Raw genomic sequence first — 21,155 nt, 5'->3', positions numbered from 1 at the left:
CAAAAAATAACAAATTTACGTACGAAAGTTTCCGTCAGTGATTCCAATTTTACCTACGGTAAATAGTGTTACCGACGAATTTTTTTGCTATGGACTATGGGAATTCCGTCGGTAATCCATCAAATCCGCCGGTAATAATGTTTTCCATCAGTAATCTGTAGGTAATCAACGAGAGATTGGCCACCGCTGGTAATTCAAATTGTTTTTTGCAGTGAAATATATTAGCACATCATACAAATACGACACCAACATGAAAGCAACACAATTTAATTTGTGTTGACATAACTTAATAATGACACGACAACCATACATAAGTCCAAATTCTTTAATTTTAAAGACTATATAATACTCAAATAAAGCATAACTAGTAAACTACTACTACTAATAATTAATGGCAACGTGTTACACGAATCCGATAAAATTACGAACCAAATACGAAATTATCATATTGCTATGTAAAAATACGAATACAGTATAAGAATGATCATATATCAATACCGTGCTTTTGTTTCATGTAAAAAATTTATTAACCCTAAATTTAGGTACAATCTGATTGGTATTAACGCGTCAATAATCACATGTTTGTCGTTTGGAGATACACCAACCTGATTGAAAATATTTGATTAAAATTCTAGACTCGTGACAAAAACAAATTTAATCGTGAGATTATTAAATTTACATTTAAATTTTAATCGAATATTCTTGTAATTACGAGATATTCAATGTCGTCTTAACTTAATGTAGTTTTCCAAATGCAACATTCAAACCCTATAGGCTATAGCTATTTTTGATTTCCAATTGTGTTATGGTTTCGGATTAATTAATTAATCGTGAAATTAGATCAGAGTTTGTGATTTTAATATTAAACGTTCTCTTCCGAAATAAGTGAGTTGTGATCTTATCGTCCCAAATTAAAGTTACATGTACCATATAAATAATCAATGCATACGTAAAACAAAAATGAGTAATAACTTTAAAATGTGGACTTATAATCAACCAAATAAATTAAAATCTTACGTTTAACACCAGATCAGAAGACTAGTTTTTTGCCCATAAACAAGAAATTAAATACACAGAATTTGAGAATAATATTCCATGAAATTGAAGAACAATTTCAGGTGGTTGAGTTCATGCATTCTGCATGTTAGCTTCAAGCAGATTCCCACTCTCCTGATAGTTGAAAATCTCTGATAAAATCCCATTTGTTTGATTAATCGACCCCTCAAATTCACTCTCAACAAATCCAAAACAGTTGTTCAGTTTCCCAAATTCACCAGAAAACCCTAAATATTCATCCCCTTTCGGCAGAGCAAATTCCTCCTCTTCAATTACGCTTTTCGTCGAATTTGGGAGAAATCCGTTGAGAACTTCGTGCAATAGGCCGGAATCAGACCTCTCAGTTGGGAAGAAATCCATGCAGTTATTCTCATTCCACAGAGCTTCTCCCTTTTTGTTCTCGATGTTTTCTAAGCTGAGCGGCGCGGCGGCGAAGGCGGTCTCGGAGACTACGGTGGCGGAGGTGGCGGTGGCGCAGAGAGAGGAGGAGGAAGAAGATCCGGTGAAATTGGAGGAATTTCTCAAAAAATCGGAGGTCAGAGTGAAATTGGAATTGGAATTGGTATCGAGATATTTAGCAGTGGATGAGGTGATGTAATCGCGGAGGAGAAATCGGTGAGAATTTAGGGAATTTCTGGTGAAATCGAATTGCGCGGGAGAGAGGAATTGGCGTGAGGAGGAGGAGAGGATGGAGGGCTGAGATAGCTTCCCGTAGGTGAAGGAAGGGAGGAGATTCTCGGAGGGCGAGGCCGGGTACACGAAGTTGGTGCGGGCCTTCACGCCCCGCATGGCGCGTGCGGCGCAGTCATACGCGCACGCCGCCTCCTCCGCCGTGTCGAACGTGCCCAGCCACCGCCGCTCCTTCGACTGCGGGTCCCGGATCTCCGCCGCGTACCGCCCCCATGGCCGCCGCCGCACCCCGCGGTACCGCATGTTGGTGCCGCCCGCGGCGTCCTTGTGTGGACGCTTGGCGGCGGAGCACCGCTTTGGCGCCGCCGCGGGCTTGGTAGTTGGGGCGGCGTTGAGCCTTCTCAAAGCCTCTTCCATTGTGTGTGTGGGTGATGAAAATAGATTCTTGTGTTTTGGAAGAAATGTAGAAAATTTTAGGGTTGAGAAATGATTGAGAAGTGAGGTAGATTAGGAGATGTTTTATAAGGAGAAGAGCATTGATGAGGAGGTGTAGTTAGTAATGTAATGGCGAGGACACACATTTTTAATGTATAAATAATTAGAAAATATATAAAATTGAGTAGGAGCTAGGTATTCAAAAATATTTATTTAAGTACATGCTTTATTCAAGTACAAATTCGATGTGTCAATAGTATCTACATCTCAAGGTAGGACCGTAGGAGTCTAGTGTTTCTCAATTTTATACGTATGATCGTATATGTGCTGGGGAAAGATAAGTGAAAAAATATTTTTATGTGAACATTGATAATACGTATATATATAATATACAGGTCTAGTTAAAAGCAAAACATCCCCTTAAATTATTTACGGTGAGGATCCAATCAACATAATTATTTCATACATATATTGCTTCTCTTCAAATAAGTATATATATGTAATTATAAAAATTATATACGGAGTAGCTTATTTTCCTGAGTTTATTGAAAACGTATTCAAACCCTAGAAAGATTGAAAAATTATGCAATAGAACTAATCATTATTTTTTAATCAATCAAATTAAATAACATTTGAGGTAAATCGACGTCTAGGTGTGGGTTAAGAGGTAATAATGTTAAACCTTACAACTAGTGAAACACCTATCTATGTCATAGGTTCTATATTTGACTTATTGAAAAGATCAATTAAGTAAACTTACATCTTAATTTTCAATACATTCTTAGCTCCAATGACTAACTGCATCGATTTATAAATATTTACTGTTTAAAGATAAAAATGGAATGATTAATTCTGGAGTATTTCGTAATTATTCAATTGCATGGGGAGCCTCACGTTTGCAACAAATTTACGAATTAAAATGATCTGTAGAGCTTTAATATTACTAATATACTTATATTAATTATATGGACAACCTGACTGAAGGAACATATATATATTTCTAATAGATAGAATATGAAATAAATATGTTTGGTTAAATGATTGGATCCCGTACCTAAGTTAAGATACATCATTATATACTAATTAATCACTAATGCATGCATATTACTGTTACATACATTATATACTAATTAATCACTAATGCATATTACTGTTACCCCAACTATGTCTCGTATTTTTTTCTCAATTAAATTGAGTCATTTTTTACAACAAACAAAACATTCAATCACTCTACTTTATTCCATCATATACTTTACTCTCTCTTTATTTTTTTTACTTTATTTTCCTTTCCTAATTTTCAACACAATTTCTTAATTTCTGTACTTAAAAGTTTTGACTCAATTTAATTGGAACGAAAGGGAGTACAAAGTTATGATTAGTTACACCGGGGAATTAGAGATATAGTCTATGTATGAAACGATTTGATAAAAATCAGGTAAGTATATGCTTTTTTCACTGCCTCAAACCAACTAATTAATCACTCATATATTAACAATACCATATTATACACGTTGCAGTTAGAGGTGTGGTGAAGTATGTGTAATTTCAAATTCTCATATATCTATATTTTATTATATTTGTCGATTGATGCTTATAAATTCTATAATTAATATAAGAGGTGTGGTTGAGGGGTAGGAACTCATCCATCTTTAACCAAAGGTCATGAAATTGATCCGGGTGTAACCGATGGATCACCGACATGCTAAATCTTGGTGATTCAACAACGGATCAGGGACATAATTTTGTACGAAAACGATGTGAAATTCACTGTCCACCTTACTGACAATTCCTGATCACTAGGACACATCTGTAAATGCAATTTATAGTATATTTTAATTTTTAAAACTATAATTTTATGATTAGCCAATGTATTGGCGACCATCATTAATTCACTAACGGTCATTGTCTCTCAGTAAGTTTAAGTGTTGAAAGTAAAATTAGATTTGAAGTATAATTTATTCATCATAGTCATTATTGTGATACGCACATGCGCCAACTTCTTCTCATCCTCCAATGTTGGGGTTCACTTTCGTTCTACATTTGTTATCAGTTGCTAACGATGGTCGATGCACTATTCTAATTTTCGATGCCCTTTAATTGTGCCTCACCCTACAAGTTTTATTTTCTAGGTCTCTCTGCAGTGTGCACACAATCTTTGCTAATATAATACCCATCAACATTGCTAATTCATATATCATACATATCAAATGATAATATTATACTCACGATGCATATTTAAATAAATATACATAGGTAAATATAATAAACAGAAAACAAAATTTTAATATCAAGTCTACCGGCCGGTATCAACCTAGCTAGTTAAGTTAATTATAACTAGATGTAGAAGGTCCTAGCTAATGGCAAGCATACTTAACCACTCTTAATTCTAATGGTCCTAACTCTTTAATTAGTTAATAAATGATGTAATAATAATCTAATTCCCATTACTTCCACATTTGTTAATATAATGGGGGAACTTACCAATATAGATGACAAAGCAATCGAATTGAACGTCGATATAATTGATTTTGTAAAAGTATAGTACTTTAAGTATGATTTGTTCAAATTTTGTATCTAGGTCCTAAATCATGTTAGTTAGTTTTATGGTGAAATATGTCATGGATTTCCAATTGGGTTGAATATTGATTAACAGCATAAATTTTTTGTATCTGTTTTTTTATTGTTGGTGTCTTGTTCTTGGTTGAGCTGGTGGTGTGGCTTTTTGTTGAGGAATGGCTTGTGCTCGGATTGCTGCTGGATTGTAGTGTTTCTTTGCTTAGCTTATGGGTTTTTGGCTAGTGGCAGATTAGTGGAGGGTTTCTACTTTGTTTTTGGTTATCTTTTTTCTTTGTTCGTTTGTTTGTTATCGACTATTTTGCTCGCTGTGCCTTCAGCTTGAGCTTTTATCTTGTATCAAAAAAAAAAAAAAACAGCATAAATTTTTTTTCGTATTCCAGTTTAAATTTAAATGAGTGGTTACTGATTAGTCAATCATTTTTCGTTCGTCTTTTTTTTTTCTTTTCGGTAGACAATTTATAGGCACACTTGCAATATATATACATCAATGACGTATATATAACCAAAAAAAAAATACTATTGTCGCCCCCAAATATTTAAAAAATGACGTTATTTTATAAGTATATAGGCATTTGAGATATTGTTGATGATAGTATTAGATTTTATATATAAAAACATAATATGCATAGATATTTGAAGTGTTTGGGGTAACAAGTGGAAAAAATCGATGGTTGATCTCATACACTAAATTTCGGGCAATATAATAGAAAATTATTGAACATTAATTATCAATAGTTATGGTCTGAGAAAATAGTATAGGAAAATGAATTATGAAGTTGAATTATTTGTCTGCACGTGCGATTATAATGTAAGCAATTTAACAATACTACTTGTAAATCTCAACTTTCCAGCTATGTCAAGTTTACTATGGCAGCTGGTACATTTTAATATACTCCTATTTATTTTCTGGACCAAATTATTATAACTTACTATTCAAATATATAATTACGAAAGGAAATATGAGAGAGATTTAAAATTTGAAATTGTTGGATACGGAGTATATGATATCACAAAGTCCTCTATAGTATTTTAATATTATATATCATGTTTTTTTAAATACAAGACTTTCTATAATACTCGGATATAATTAATTAGGTTGCTGATTGCCTGATTTCTAATTGGACAGTGTTGTTTCATGGAAATTGATTTTTATTTTAATTTTTTCTATTTCTCTCTATTCATCTGATTGGAACTACTATAGTTCCCCGTTATTCTATAAAAAAATGTTGGCTGTCGTGGCAATTTAAAGCCAATAAATTGGGAAATACATTATTGAACTCTGAGATTAAAAGAGGATGGAATAAATTTGCCCGAGCATTAATTAATTATTTGTGCATCGTAGCTTTCTTCAGAGAATTATTGATATTGCATTGGCCCATGAATCTTACATAATAAAATTGCATTCATAGATAAATAGCTTTCCTACGATATTCATGTTTAATTTCACGTGTTTGTGCATAGATGGCAATAATATTTCATACAACCAACATATATTAATATGGTATATAATTTAAAATAGAAACATAAAAAATTAATATAATATATGGCTGGAGAGAGAGTAAATGCCAACCAGATTTTAACGACAACATGGGATATTAGAGTATGTGTAATTAATGTATATATTCCAGCATTTTCTTCTCCTGTTTATAGAATTTTGACATTTTCTTTTGACTAATTACTTTGCCAATTTTTCTATATTGACAATATTTTTTAATTTTGAGAGCGTATTAAGTCATGTGAATTGTTGTAACTACTAAAAAATTATCTAGATGGAACCACCTTATATAATTAATTTATTCATTAAATATACAGCAAGGTCTAAAAGCAAATTAATATTTAGAGTTGGCACGAAAGATCTTGTTTTGAAATACTATGAATTTAGGTCTTGTTTAATATGTGTATAAAATCTATGGTAAAGCAACGGCCTGTTATTTATAGGTGTAATACATTATACTACTACAAAAGATGAGTATAAAAAATATATAAATATTATTGGGTAGAGATACTCTAGGAAAGTGCATGCAAACGAGAATAATTCAATATACATCATCTAAACAATAAATTAAATATTGATATACTATATAGTTAAACCGGTATAAATATTATTGAGGAATATGCACAATTATTTACAAGCTAACCTTCTTGAATAGACATATGATTAAATTTATAAAACTTGACAAAACCTTGCGATGTAAACGAATAAAAAGTGGCAATTAAGTACACTAATTTTTATTTTTATTTTTAAAAAAAGGGATATTCATTCTTGTAACCTCTGTTGTCTGGTAAAAACAATAATTATTGAAACCTCAAATGCATGCAATTTAATATCTCCATTGATTATATTTTGCTGTGTTTGTCAGGTTTTGCTTCCCTTTGATTGGAAAATATAATGAGTTTGGGGCGCATGCGATTCTTTTGATTACACAAAACATGCATTTCCTAAAATGGTGGAATTTCAGGGTTTGGCTTCTGATTTTTTACATGCATAATTCACAAGCCATAACTAGACATTTATCCCATTTTGATGCTAACCAATGTCAATTCTATAATTTATGACTAATTAATGGTCATATTAATAGGAAATGTAACAGTCAAGATTTTCACACACAAATCTTGCTATTGAAAACGAAACCCTATGGATTGATAATAGACATGTATTTGAAATATTGTATGATTAGTTACGCACAAATTTGTTCAATGTATCTTAGTTGTCCCAAAGTAGAGTACTTTTAGTGGATGTTTTTATTTGATATACAAAAATAATATTGACTAATCTTTAAATAAATAATTTATGCGACTTATAATTTTTATTAACACCTCAAAACTACTCCTAGTATATTTATCCACCTACAAAACTAGGTAATTGAACTTTTTAAAATATTCTTTATTAGAACTTTTTCTGTCCCAAAATCCCAATTTGAATGATTCATTCATAGTCTTTTTTGGAGATTCTAAGTTATATTTTTCTTTACTTGTTTACTTCATCTATTTTCTTTAACTTAATTGCTTTTGTAAATTTCGTCGAAAACAAAACAAAACGCTTTCTTTAATTTGAGCCCGATGGAGCATACTTTTAATTCAAGGCAGCCCATGTAAATATTTGACTTTGTTGGAATTATTTTTTGTTTTTAACTTTTTCTGCGCAGACACGCAGTAACTGTAACTTCATATGTGTTTGGCTTAAAAAATGATAAGTAAAACAGACAGACATTTAATGATGCTGTAATGCATGTATGTGTAATAATTGGGTCTATGGTTGTTCTTGAAAAAGTAAACTTGAATTAAAAACTATGCGCAGAGATTTTAATTATTTTCTCCGTTTATTTCTCCTATACATAAAATGAAATTGTCAGAATCTTTCAATATACCTCAACAGTTACTTGGAATATAATTTGTAAGGTTTATAAATTTTAATTAAAATATTTTCGTTAACTAACTTTTTAATTAATAGTCAAATGTAAGTGCATTTCCTACAGGCTTACACAAACAAGATGCAGATATATCATAACATAGGGTAAAGATTAACTCTAATCCTAATTTAACTTTTCCTACTAGAGTAGTACATGCCCATACATGTTCATATTTAATTTTATATGGGACCATACTAGTAATCACTAAATAATTTCTTTCTAGAAACTATAAAAGCTTCTCAACTTTCCCATTGTAGAGTTTACACTCATCTACCTTCTTCACAAATATCATCTATTCCATCATTACTTTAATAAATTTATTTAAGAAATTGATGGTCAAGATTAATAATTATGTATAATGAGAGATGTTGGCATCTGTTATAGGCAACACCTTTGTTGCCTCAATATATGTAACAGGGTCAGGGGTGCAGCCATGATCTTAGTTGAGAGGCAAAATTTCAATTGGTTAAGCAATAAGGATTTAAAAGGGTGATAAAATATACTCCTTTTTTATTTTTGTATATTTAGAAAATAATGGATACTTATAATATATAGAAAAAATAATAGAAATACGAAATATTCATAAAATGCTATTTTAGCCGAACATGAAGAGTGACCTTTCCTAATTCCCTATTTGTTTAGTAATGAAAGAAAGAAAATGAGCTATTTTCGGTTGGGCCGAAGCCCAAATACTTTTTAAAGGGCTTTATTTAATTGGCCCAGTTGCATGTTCATTGTTCAAGTAACGAACATCATTTTTCAGAAATTTAATTTATTAAAGAAAATCATTGCTACTTTCTAGAGGAAAATACTGCTCTTAACTCCATTAATTTTCCAACAAATACTTATACATTTTTTTAATTATCTATTTTATAGTATGAATTTGAACACATTACATGAAAAACGTTTACTTTCTACGGGTCCAGACACGGTATACATAAAAAAGACCACATTCAATAAATAATGATCAGTACAAGTCAGAAAATATCCTTTAGAACATAACAAAATTTGGTAATGACCAATATAAATCACAAAATTCTGGGGAGGGAAGCAACAGCAGCAGCAAAACTGGTGAAGTCCACATTCGATCCCATCGAAACGGGTCAAAGATTACGGGATTTAGCACACTTGGAGAGGAATACTACATCACGGTAGCGGTGATCTTGAGCAGTCTCCTATTCCAATATGGGGTGTGGCCATAAGCTAATACCATGAAGCTTCAGTGAACTTCCTCGAGTTGGTAATCTGATTTCGTACATGAACATAAAAAGGGAGGAATACCTCAATACACAGCTCTTTGCCTTTCAACTGCGTCTTCGTGCTCAACCTAGCACATCAATAATAAGTGAATATCCATCTTAAAGTAGTTATGTGAAGAGAGAGAAATGTAGCAGTGGAGTTTACCTCAACTTGGACTTTGATTTTCTTCTTAGATTTGGCCGCTTGTTCTTCTTTCGCCAGCTTTCTTGCAGAACTCTTCCTCCCTCTCTTATAAGCAACAGACGCACTTTTTTCTTCTTCATCGTCATCGTCGTCGTCATCATCATCACCATCATTCAAATTATCTGTAATAGATGTTTTTTGAGAAATGGCTAAAATAACCACATATATTGAAGACGATAACAGCAGGGGTCTCTCTCCCAATTTGAACCCCAGCAGAAGAGCTATTATGTTGTATGTTAATAGAACTGTGTAAAGAGAAATTGCAAAAGTCTTACCATTATCATAATCTTCTCTGATAGCAAGACCACCAAAATCTTCCATATCATCCTCCTCTTCAAGTTCCTCATATCCCTCAACATATTCTATTACTGGTTCCTGCAATATCGAACACATGGGCACTATGAGCAATGAATCAAACAATTGAACTGGAGCAAATATGTCGATGCAGAACCTCCTCCTCTTCATCTTCACTAATAGTAGCTTTTCCAACTTCTTCCTTATCAAGGATTTCATTGTATTTATCAACGGGGTAGTTATAGATATCACCATAGACTCCTTTCTTGAGGCGCTCAAGTAACTCCTTTTCAATACTCTGAAATTTAATGTGAAAGTCAGTCCAAGCAATACACAATCAAGTGCTCCAATGATTGCAGGTTAAACAGAAGCAAGAACTGACGTACTTTCTCCAAAAGTGCTGCCTTCTCAGCCTTCTCCTCTCGTCTAGCTTCCCTTTTCTTTTGTTTGGTTGGCACTGTCATAATTTTCTCTCTACACAAAGAAAAAGAATCAAAAGCATGTGATAGGCTACCGTATATTGATACTTAAAGAAAGAGAATTCGGATAAAACACTGCCCAAAAGGAAGCTGCAATGTGCATAAGTAATAAAAGTATAACCACTTTCTTTGAGAACTTAGATAATTCACTGTCCCAGTTCATATTGATTAGTGAAGCATAATATGAAATCGAAAGTCTTTCGATGGATGAACAGTGATTTGCCTATTGTCAATCCCATCCATTCACTCTAAGTCAGAAAAGTTACTTTGCTTGATCTCTCATAACTTTGATCTGTCGTCATACTACATATATTTACCCTTTTATAGTCATTTACCAGCTCTTGATTTTCATGCCTTGAGTGGGCTAGGAAACAGGAATATATGTCTCCTATTTAAGTCCAAATGATATTCATTACAGTAAAGTGAGATAAAGGAAGTGGGTCTGAACAAAAGCGTGACACAAAAGTAGGCAACAAGAAACACCAGATAATGAGATATGTTACAATCAATAAGATAAGCATGCTGCAAGTGCAAAGATGAAGAAATGGCGGATGAACCTTGTTTTCAAAGCTAGTTTTCTCATGCGTATCCGCATCTGTGTCATCTTAGTTAATCGCTGCTTTGTTTTGTGTACCAACAACTTCGGCCAATACATCTGTCATATTAAACAGCAGGCCAACAAAGCTCAAAACTTACAGGAACAATCCGACTGCAGCTAAAACAGTGATAGCAACAAGATAAATATTGATTACCATGTGCTTGTCAATAAGCTCAAGGGCTTTTGCATAATTTCTCGGCATTTTAACTCTTTCCCACAATTTATTTGGCATATGCGCCCTCTCTATTGTCTTCATATACAAATAAAACACTCCTACAGAAAGAAAAGGAAGAAAAACACCAAAATCCCAAATTATTTCAGCTACATATAAATTAATTAGCAACGAAAGCAGTCAAATTTATACATTTAACGCATGAATGGAAGTAAAAAGATACCGTCATGATCCCGAATAGTGGCGTATCGACTGTTGGCAAGAGGGCATGAGCTCCGATTGCAAATCCCGGTCACGTTGTAAGGATTCCGGCAGAAAATCCCAGTTTCAATTCTATAAATTTCGCCATAGAATCAACAAAATTAAATCTTCGAAACAAAAACCGCCACAAAACAAGCAAGCAAGCCATCAAACTTACTTGGCCATGAAACTGCAGTGTTTGTGCCTGATAACTTGCCAGATGACCTCATCGTGCTGCATTTTTTCCCGCTAAATTGAACGCGCGGATCAGTGTCGGAAAACTTGTTCAGGTGTTGGACCTTGAGATGCTGGCGAGCGGAGGTTTAAGATTGGGGAGGAAATTAGGGTTTAGCCTTGAGGGATATGAAAATAAAAAACAATACTGATGCCATATAATTTACGTATAAGAATAGCAATTTTAAATACGTCGTGTCAATTGTGTTTTTGCACAATTATCGTTGAAAATTAGAGGCAAAATACATATACTGCGATTTCATTACATTACATTCTTTTACAAATTTTTATTCTCTTGGAATGTTGTACCAATTTTTTTTTATTAAGTTTTTTTATAATTTTTTATTTCATTAGATCCGTATTAGTATTAATTTAGTTTGATTTAAGAGATTTTATAGTTTTATTTTTAACTAGTTGGATCTGTATTTAAATGTAATTAACTTTTTCTTATGTGAATTAATCTGTTTATGTTAATTAAATTTATTTATGTTACTTTCTTATTTTTATTTTAAAATTAATTCAGTTACAATATTGACTCAAAAGTTTTTAGAATTTGAAAAATTTGCTAATATTGCCCACTAAAAAACTTTTACTACTAAATTTTATAATTCTCCTATGATTCTCGAGTCATATTTCAACTGAAGTAATTTAAAATTAAATAAGAAAAAATAAAAAGTTCAATTAATACATGAAAATTTAATAAAATTTTGAAATTTGTTAAATAAAGAAGCTCTTAAATCAAAATGAATTAGTACAATGTACTATCTAATTAACAAAATTTATAAAATGATCTAATGAAATAAAATGTATTGGTACAAGGATTTAATAAAACCAAAATTTTAGAAAAAAGATGTATTTGTAGAAAGAGATGTGTTGGGCCAAAATTAGATATCACCTACATTAACATCCAGGTAATTCGTTTAGGACAGATTTTTACACAAAATATTTTGTAACATGAGTGGATCCTTAAACAGTGTACAAAGCAAAATATATAAGAAAAAATACATGTTAGCTAAATTTGTTGGTGTAAGAAGGGGGTCAAAAAACTGTTATATCCACTGTCAAAATCAGAGAAACTGAAACAGGATGATTATGGCTGTCTATTAAGGTGAGATGTTCAACCGTCTCTGTAGCTCCGCCACGAGTCTGGTTCTTGGGACTTCGTCCTCAGTTGCGGCAGTGACATCTTTCAGTTTGACGACGCCTTTGCTGAGCTCCTGGTCGCCTACTATCACCATGTAGGGTATCTTGGACCCTATGGCACGGTCTATGTGCTTTTTTAGTCTCGTATGCACCATAACTTCAGCCTTCAGCTTGGCATCCCACAGCTCACTCGCCAGTTCGGCGCCTAGTGAGATGTCGTCGCCTAGGATGCTCACCAGAACTTGAGTTTCAGTTGCTCGTATATCCTGGGACGAGGACACAGAACGTCAGAAGCCCGAAATTAAGATTGTGCAGAATCGGAGTTTAAAACTATTTGAATTTTTTAACAGCATGCTTAAAACTGTGTACACAAGTTAGCAGCATCAGAAATTTTATAAAAATATGAGGTTGGCATATTGAAGTTGCACTATGAGACCTCAGAAACTCAACATGTCGCCTACTTTATTCAAATTAGACACAGTTCGAATGCATTTCTTTTCCTTGATAAAGGTAGGTTTCTAAATAATGAGAAACGCATACCTGGTCTTTTTGGATTTGCTCCATGATAGCAAATACTCTCTCTATTCCTAAGCTGACTCCAACAGCGGGAACCTGCTTCGTGCCAAACATACCTATGAGATTGTCGTAGCGTCCACCAGCAGCAATTGAACCAATCTGTAGACAAGTTTTTGTAGAACCCTTCAAATAAAACTCGTGTGGTATGATTCACATTAGAACTAAAAAGAACAACAATTGGATAAGGAAGGGAGAAGTAATGTAGCAGCAGACAACAAAACAATTCTCCATTGTGACGAAAAACAATGAAGAATACCAGTAGTCCAGTACAAGTTCTTGCAAGAGTTATAGGTGTAGGTGTAATAAGTTGATTGAGTACTAAGCAGATTCAATTTTTCGAATTCATGCTAACGAATGATGGATAGATAAAAAATAAAAAAATAAAAAAAACCCAAGCTAATCTACCATTTTTACTTTGATGGGTTGATTGATTCTGAACTTATTTGATCTTCTTTTCCTTCAAATACTCAATCATATGTTATAGGAGTAGTATATACTCCTGTTTTTGATAGATAGTAGTATCTAGTATACAATCTATCCTATCAAGTAAATGCCCCCTAAATCGTCAAAATGCTCCTGTTTTTGAGGCAATAATTAAATGTACATAAAATTGATATATACCTGTGCACCCCCTTTGAAAACAGTTTCAAATATGACTCCAGTGTAGTAATCCAGACCCCTTGCCAGACTCAAGTCGAAAACTACTTTGTTTATGCACTTGGACTTCAGTAGAGCTTTGAATAAAATCTCCAATTCATTCAATGCAAGCTCTGCTTCACTGTTTGATAAGAACTCACTGCCTTCCTGTTTTAACTTGGACAGTAACTCCATAGGCGATCCTCTATTTTCAACAAAACTTCCAATTTTATTGGCTGTCTCCTCAGTCAAACCTTTTTCTTCTACCTGTAAAATTGAAATATATGCAGTCTATGAATCCACAAAGGATAGGATAATCCCACAAAATGAAAATCAAATATCATGTCATGTAATGGGATAGCTACTCTGCCAGTTTCACTTTGTCAACCTCTCGTGATCAGATCCACGCACTCACCATTTCCTTTTTAACCTGCTCAAATGTTTGCTTGTCTAGCTTGTCAATACTTGAACAAATAGTTCTAAATTTCTCTTGTGGCACCCCACAGATAGCCAACATGCCATCAAGTAACTTCCGGTGGTTTAGCTTCACCTGAAACAAATATTTGATACGGTTAAACACGAAATAATTTCCTTAACTATGAGTAACACAACCAGAACTTCAGAGGTCCATAAAGCAGCGTGCGCAAATAATTTCACACAAGTAAAATATTTATTCAGATACAGTGTACAAGATAGAAAACATATAGTGTCATCCAATTTTGTACTACTAAAATAACACTATGATAAAAAAAAATAGTTCTTTTAACCTCGTAATCTCCAATAGCTAGTTCATCAAGCAACTCTGTCAAGATTTTTATGACCTCAAAGTCTGGCAACATTTTTTCAAATTGACCAGCAAAGTCAAAGTCACATTGATAGAATTCACGATAACGTCCCTTTGATGGATTGTCCCGTCTGTAAACTTTTGCTATCTGGTACCTTTTGAAGGATGTCAAGCCATTCATAGCAACATATCGAGCAAAAGGAACTGTCAGGTCATATCGGAGTGAACAGAGTTCGCCACCCTGCAAAGTAGATGGTATTTGTATTGAAGTTAGACTGAAGACAAAAAAGAGAAGGTTCGGTGGAAACAAAAAGCTCACCTGATCAGCAAGGTCATAGATCAATTTTGAGTCTTCTCCATACTTTCCCATAAGAGTCTCTCTCATTTCAAAGACCGGGGTATCTAAAGCTGTGGCGCCGTGCCTTTTAAAAACCTCGGTTATAATTTTGAAAGCTTTCTCTCTAACTGCCATCTGCTCTTTTGCAAAATCACGGGTACCCTGCACATGAAAGCAAGAGTCTATAATATAATGCAGAACGTGTTTGTTTTCCATGTTGTCTTAAGGTACAATATGAGCAGATACATGAATGACAGCCAAATCATGGGGACACAAAAGGAAGCCACATTCATGGAGTGCCATTGCTCATAAACTAAAACACCTCAGTAAGTTTGGGATTGTAGTAATACTTTTAAAATGAACACAACAACCTAGCAATTACAGATCATCTCTTCAATCAAGTATATTCTATAGAAAAGAAATCCAGGCTTTGTTATGCATCATAACTAGTAATGTGATAACACTCCTCCGACCATAAATGAGAAATCAGCGTAACATGGAAATCAGTTCCAATGGCAGAAGTAAAGTTGAGTTTTTGTACCACGGAGTATCTTAGTTTAAACAACTTCTCTCTGTATCATTATATCTTCCTCTTGAAAATGGCATGATTTGTGAAATGCAAAGGAGTACGATAGCAAATTTGTTTGCTTCACTTCTTGAAAATAAATAGGCCATATATAAGAAACATAATAAAACAGTCCATCAGATAAAATGCTACTATCGGCTTTTCTAGAGCAATGCTTATGGTTTCTTCTAAAGGGAATCGAACTTGCTTGATCATCAAGAGATTAAATATGCCACCTCGATTATTCAAGATACAGAAATTTGCAATCAATCCAACAAGAGAATGCTTACGCTTGCCAAATATTGTAGCAATGACAGACCATCTACAAATACCCAAAAAATAATGGCAGCGTTATACCTTAGGTAGCTTCGGAAGCCTTCGACTTTCATTGGTTTCCACAATCTCTTTCACTTTCACGACGAGATCATTAAAACATGGACCCTCTGCATCCAGTAATGACTGGAAATCCTGAGCGAATTTTTCCAAGTCAAATTCTGCAGCTCCCCCGAGCAACTTGTCCTTGATAAACTGCATGAGAGCATCTGTTCCTTTCCCCATAAAAACTTTCTTCTTCTTCTTCTCGCTTTTCTTATCAGCTTTAGGATTATCCCCAATTTTAGGCTCACTCAAACTCCCATTGTCCCCTTGAATTCTATCGCCAAAAATCTCGCTTCCTCCAAGTGAAATGAACGCAGCTGTAGCCTCCCACGAAACTACATTCCTCACCACGTCGAGTAATTCATAAATTTTATGGACGAATAACAGATAATCCTCTTCCAAACGAGCAGTTTGAGAAGATGCGTACAGCTCCTCCAGAGCAGGGCGCAAGGATTTAGCAGCTATCATTTCCGAGAGACGAGAACACAATTCCACATCAGAAATGGAACTGGAGAGAAGAAGATGGGTTCGACGAATGCTATTAATCCCCAAATATGACAGGCACGAAGCCAAATTCCCCAATGCCATCGACAAAACCTTCGCCGAGCCAGCTCCGAATCCGGAATTCAACTGAACTCTAGCTCTCGAGTGGAGCGATCGAGAAACATCCCTGAAATCTCCATGGAGCGACGGAATCTCCGCCACGGAATCGTCCGAAAGCTTCTTCCCCGAATTAACCAGCTTCGAACCGTTAAAAAACACCTTAAAATCAGCTGCCACAGCAACGGCGTCCTTCGCCGTTGAACCATCTCCGGAGTCCATCAAATTGAAGGGCGACACGTCAGCTCGCAGCGCCTCACACGATAAAGCTGCAACAGCATCAACAATAGAGACCAAAGCGGAAGTGTGGTGATCCAGAATAGCAGAAACGCCAGCAAGCGCAGCAGCAGAGTAATCAACCACAGCCAGATCCTCCGATGCGACATTATCAATTGTATAATCCAAACCTAAAACATTCTGTTGGAGAATTTCCACCAATTGAGCACAGGCGGAGGAAGAGGAAGAGAGCAGCAGCTTATTCAATAGAAGGATTAGAGACGCCCTAGCTTCCTTCGCCGTGAAATAATCAGGAATCGTAAAGGAGAACTTTGCGGCGGAGCTGGTAGAAGAGGAGGAGCGACGAGATAGTGCTGAGGAGTCGATTGTGACGCGAGCTAAGCCGGTCGCCACGTAGAAAACGGAGGATGAGTTCAGCGAAGATCCTTTTCCGCCGAGAGTCACCGTGCGTGGCCCTGCCGCCGCTGCCATCGCCGCAGAAGAACTGAAAACTGACGAGAGAGAAAAGAATCAGAATCGGGGGGTTTTAGTGGACCGAAATTTGGGATTTTACTGAAAAAAGAGCCCAAATTTAATCAGGCCCTTTTTGGGCCAATTAAACTGAGTTTGCTTCTTACTCCATTCGTCCACGAATAGGAGTCCCCGTTTTTCCATTTTGATCCGTCCACAAATAGGAGTCCCGGTTCATAATTACCTTAAATGGTAAAAAGACCCCACATTCCACCAACTCATTCCACTCACATATCATTTAAAACTATTATATACAAGTGGGACCCCTATTCCACTAACTTTCTTCCACCCACTTTTCTTAACATTTCTTAAAACCCATGTCGGATAGAAATGGGACTCCTATTCGTGAACGGAGGGAGTATTTATTTAAGAGTAAAGGTCAAAATTGGTCTTGAACATATGCTCATTTTATCATTTTGGTCCTAAATTTTATCTTTTGGATTTTTTGGTCCTGAACATATGGAAATTTGATGATTTTGGTCCTCCGTCAACATTTCCGTTAATATTTAACGATCAACCATTTTAATCACAATTTTGACCAACTTAAGTAATTTTTAATTATTTAATAACTCTTAATCATAACTTTAATTATTTTATTCATTTTTTTTTATTTTTCATACTTTATGAAGTCTCCGGCGGCTGTGGTGAAGTAAATCCCATTTTGTTCTTGCCACCCATTTGCACCGATTTTTCATACGTTATGAATCACGCACTTCCCCATCTTGTCGAGAATCTCCCTCAGGTCCAGCTGCACCGCGACGCAGCCGACCAGCTTCCCGCCGCCGCGGAGGCCGCATCCGGCGGCGCCACGGCGGTGGATCTCGATCTTCAGAGAGGAGGATCCGCCGCTTTTCTCGGCCAATTTCTCGAGGTCGAGCCTGCTGAGGGAGAAGCAGGTGTTGATTTTGCCGTCGACGGCGTCGGAGTCAGAGGATTGGACGGAGAGGTCGGCAAATTCGTTGGGGAAGGGTTTGAATTTGAGCTTGCAGTAGTAGGAGAGGGGGAGGTGGGGATTTAGGGGGAATCGGAGGGAGAGACTGGAGATGAGGATGCGATGGAAGGCGGATCCATTGTGAGGAGAGAGTGATGGATGGGGAAAGGAGAGAGGGGAAGAAGTAGATAAATGAAGGAAATGGGGAAAATGAAGAAGGAGAAGGAGACAGGCCGCTCGGCGGCGCCGTCCTCTCTCGCGTTTTTAGGGGAAAATGTTGCAGACTTCCTCTTTTATCTTCTTTTTTAAAACTTTAATTTTTTATTTTAAATGATATATTCTTAAAATAATTAAAGTTATGTTTAGGAGTTATTAAATAATTAAAAATTGCTTAAGTTGGCCAAAATTGTGATTAAAATGGCTGACCGTTAAGTATTAACGAAAATGTTGACGGAGGACCAAAATGATCAAATTTCCATATGTTCAGGACCAAAAAATTCAAAAGATAAAGTTTATGACCAAAATGATAAAATGGGCATATGTTCAGGACCAATTTTGACCTTTACTCTTTATTTAACCACTTACATTTAATTCTTTCTCGTTATTGTTAATGTCTTTGCATTTCTTACTAGATTCAATCTTAAAAATTCGTCCACAATTAATTGTCTCAATTCAAAGAATTGTCCTGTTTTACTATGATTGACAGTAGGGCTGGCTATTTTTGACACAACACAATAATCCGACACGAATCCGCACGAAATTATTGGGTTTGGATCAACTCTTATTGGATGTGGGTTATCATAGGGTCGACCCACTAAGAACACGAAAAATTCGGGTCGGATGCGGGTAACCCGTTAAAAATTAATATTTTTATTTTTATTTTGAGTAAAGTTGAATTTACAAAAATTGTATAAATAAAATGCCCTTCAAATTTTAAAAAGGATAATATTAATTTATTTTGATTCTATAGCATCATTAATTACATATTTTTGTGACTAATTTGACCTTATTTATAATTTTCATTATTCATTTGTATTGTTGTACAGATATGTAACATACCCTTATTAAAAGATAAAATTTTAGAAAGAATAACCATCCATAGTATTTTAATGGAGTAATAATGGAATAATTTTTTATTCACTTTATTTAAACTATCACAATGATATAAAGATAAATAAATTGCTTTTTTTTTACAATGTATAAATTAGGAAAACACTCTTTTATTTGAAAATTCTCTCATATTATTTTTGAAACCATTGATATTTTATCATTAGTTTCTAACTTTAATTTTGAAAATAATATTATACATATTGGTTGATTATTCTATCTAAAATTATTAACAATATAATATGGATCATTCATTGATGAGACATTGTTGGACTCAACACATATAACAGTAATACAACATTCAAATGTATAGCACTTGTTGCATAATTTGATAAGATCATGAAAAATTATTGTTGCTATATGATAAATCACAATATTTTCAATATTTCATTTACTATATTATTTTAATATTACTTTTATAATTATTTTCATAGTGCGTAATAATATCATCGTGAACTCTCATAAATTGTCATTCCTGAATTTAGGTTTTCAGAAAGAATCCTTCTCTTTTGGTGCAAGAATTTTAAACAGATTATCTTCTCTTCGTACTCCTCTCTTCACATTATCTCTCTTGCTCCTCAATGAATCCTTCTTTTTTGGTGCAAGAAATCATACGTAGCGTCTCTTATGCATCATTTCTGTGTTGGTGTAAATGACTCGATTCTCAAATACTAATTCTAAATCGGTGCTTCTTTGTTGCAGATGGTAGATGACGATAGAGGGCAGGGGGGAAAGGGGGAACGAAGTTTACCCCCCTTCCATCTTCTTTATAAGTCGTTTCTCAAGCCCTTTCCTTCACACAAGTCAAAATCCGCCATGGAAGAATCACTGATCGACATCTGTAAACTTCTTCTTAACGTAGATCTACTTATATATATTTTTTAATTTTGTAAAGTTCTAATGCTTTTTTTTATGCAGTGAACTCTTCTTTGGACAACGTGAACCTGCATAAAGCGAAGCTTCATCAACATGGATGCCGAGCAAAGGGGACAACATTTGCGCCGTATTATCACCACCGTGAAAGAGGCTGTCAACAACCGTGTTGTCGCTAGTGTCAATACTGAGAAGGTTACTTTGTATTGCGTCTCCAAGCTCGAAGTTGCTGAGACTAGTGTTGTTGTTCCTAGTGCTCGACTGGATGCGGTGAAAGCGAACTTGAAGATCGGTGTTACTGCTGCTGCCTTGATCAACAAAAAAGCTCGCGAAAATATCTCTTATTACCGTCAAGTCAGGTTTGGACGACACCTCGGCTTCTTTGTGTTGCTTTCTATGCCGACATGCTTTTTGCTAGCCAACTGCAGTGATACATGGAAGGAGATAACTACGGCCTTTGTCCCGCAGCTCTACACTGTTATCTTCAACCTTGTTGAGCATCTGTATAAGGTTCAAGTGGTTGAGAGTGAGAACGACATGAATGTCAACCATGTGGTGCATCGGGGCTGTGACCTGGTTGTACGTCTTCTCGAGCATGTGCTGGCTTAATTCTAGGTGCTTTTTTATGTTTGTTGTCTTTCTTAGCTAGCTAGTTAGTACTTAAGTAGTAGCAGATCTGCTAGGGTTTAGGTTTTCTAATGGTTTTCTTTTTTTGATGAATCAATGAATGGAATTAAGAAAGTCGGAAAATAAAGTACAAGCAAACTCAGGCATACCCGAGGGGATACATGCCGACTAGCCGAAGATAGTGGACCGATAGGGGGGGAGGGAGTGACTTTGGGGAAAGACCCCATGATCGAAAAATACAACGTACAATAATACTCGGAGAAAGGGTGCTTATGTATGCCTA

At 35.1% G+C, this 21,155-nt stretch overlaps 4 protein-coding genes across 4 annotated transcripts; 1 reads left to right on the top strand and 3 right to left on the bottom strand.

Annotated features, from left to right (window-relative positions):
• Positions 1-994: 994 nt before the first annotated feature.
• LOC125206795 (ethylene-responsive transcription factor ESR2-like) lies at positions 995-2,193 on the bottom strand. The gene has a single exon (XM_048106018.2). The coding sequence runs from the start codon at positions 2,101-2,103 to the stop codon at positions 1,129-1,131; it is 975 nt and encodes a 324-aa protein (XP_047961975.1). The 5' UTR covers positions 2,104-2,193; the 3' UTR covers positions 995-1,128.
• Positions 2,194-9,042: 6,849 nt separating this feature from the next.
• On the bottom strand, positions 9,043-11,717 carry LOC125203606 (uncharacterized). Its single transcript, XM_048101994.2, has 10 exons — positions 11,513-11,717; positions 11,318-11,427; positions 11,077-11,195; positions 10,882-10,979; positions 10,232-10,319; positions 10,003-10,143; positions 9,827-9,926; positions 9,513-9,673; positions 9,390-9,435; positions 9,043-9,311 (listed from the first exon to the last, which is right to left on the bottom strand). Exons 1-9 carry the CDS (start codon positions 11,572-11,574, stop codon positions 9,391-9,393), a joined length of 924 nt encoding a protein of 307 aa, XP_047957951.1. The 5' UTR covers positions 11,575-11,717; the 3' UTR covers positions 9,043-9,311; position 9,390.
• Positions 11,718-12,441: 724 nt separating this feature from the next.
• LOC125206643 (histidine--tRNA ligase, cytoplasmic-like) lies at positions 12,442-17,377 on the bottom strand. Its single transcript, XM_048105885.2, has 7 exons — positions 15,967-17,377; positions 15,027-15,206; positions 14,691-14,948; positions 14,339-14,473; positions 13,909-14,190; positions 13,252-13,386; positions 12,442-12,977 (listed from the first exon to the last, which is right to left on the bottom strand). Exons 1-7 carry the CDS (start codon positions 17,293-17,295, stop codon positions 12,672-12,674), a joined length of 2,625 nt encoding a protein of 874 aa, XP_047961842.1. The 5' UTR covers positions 17,296-17,377; the 3' UTR covers positions 12,442-12,671.
• A 657-nt stretch (positions 17,378-18,034) lies between these two features.
• LOC148923758 (uncharacterized) lies at positions 18,035-20,854 on the top strand. The gene is made up of 3 exons (XM_089061604.1): positions 18,035-18,340; positions 20,075-20,230; positions 20,327-20,854. The coding sequence occupies exons 1-3, from the start codon at positions 18,035-18,037 to the stop codon at positions 20,852-20,854; spliced, it is 990 nt and encodes a 329-aa protein (XP_088917730.1).
• Positions 20,855-21,155: the final 301 nt, after the last annotated feature.

The sequence above is a fragment of the Salvia hispanica genome, chromosome 6 (genome assembly GCF_029641045.1).
Source record: "Salvia hispanica isolate PSC_SH4W2 chromosome 6, Shi_PSC_v1, whole genome shotgun sequence".
NCBI classification, from domain to species: Eukaryota; Viridiplantae; Streptophyta; class Magnoliopsida; order Lamiales; family Lamiaceae; genus Salvia; species Salvia hispanica.
Note: the sequence above shows the minus strand (reverse complement) of the source record. Positions and strands in the feature narration are given on the sequence as shown.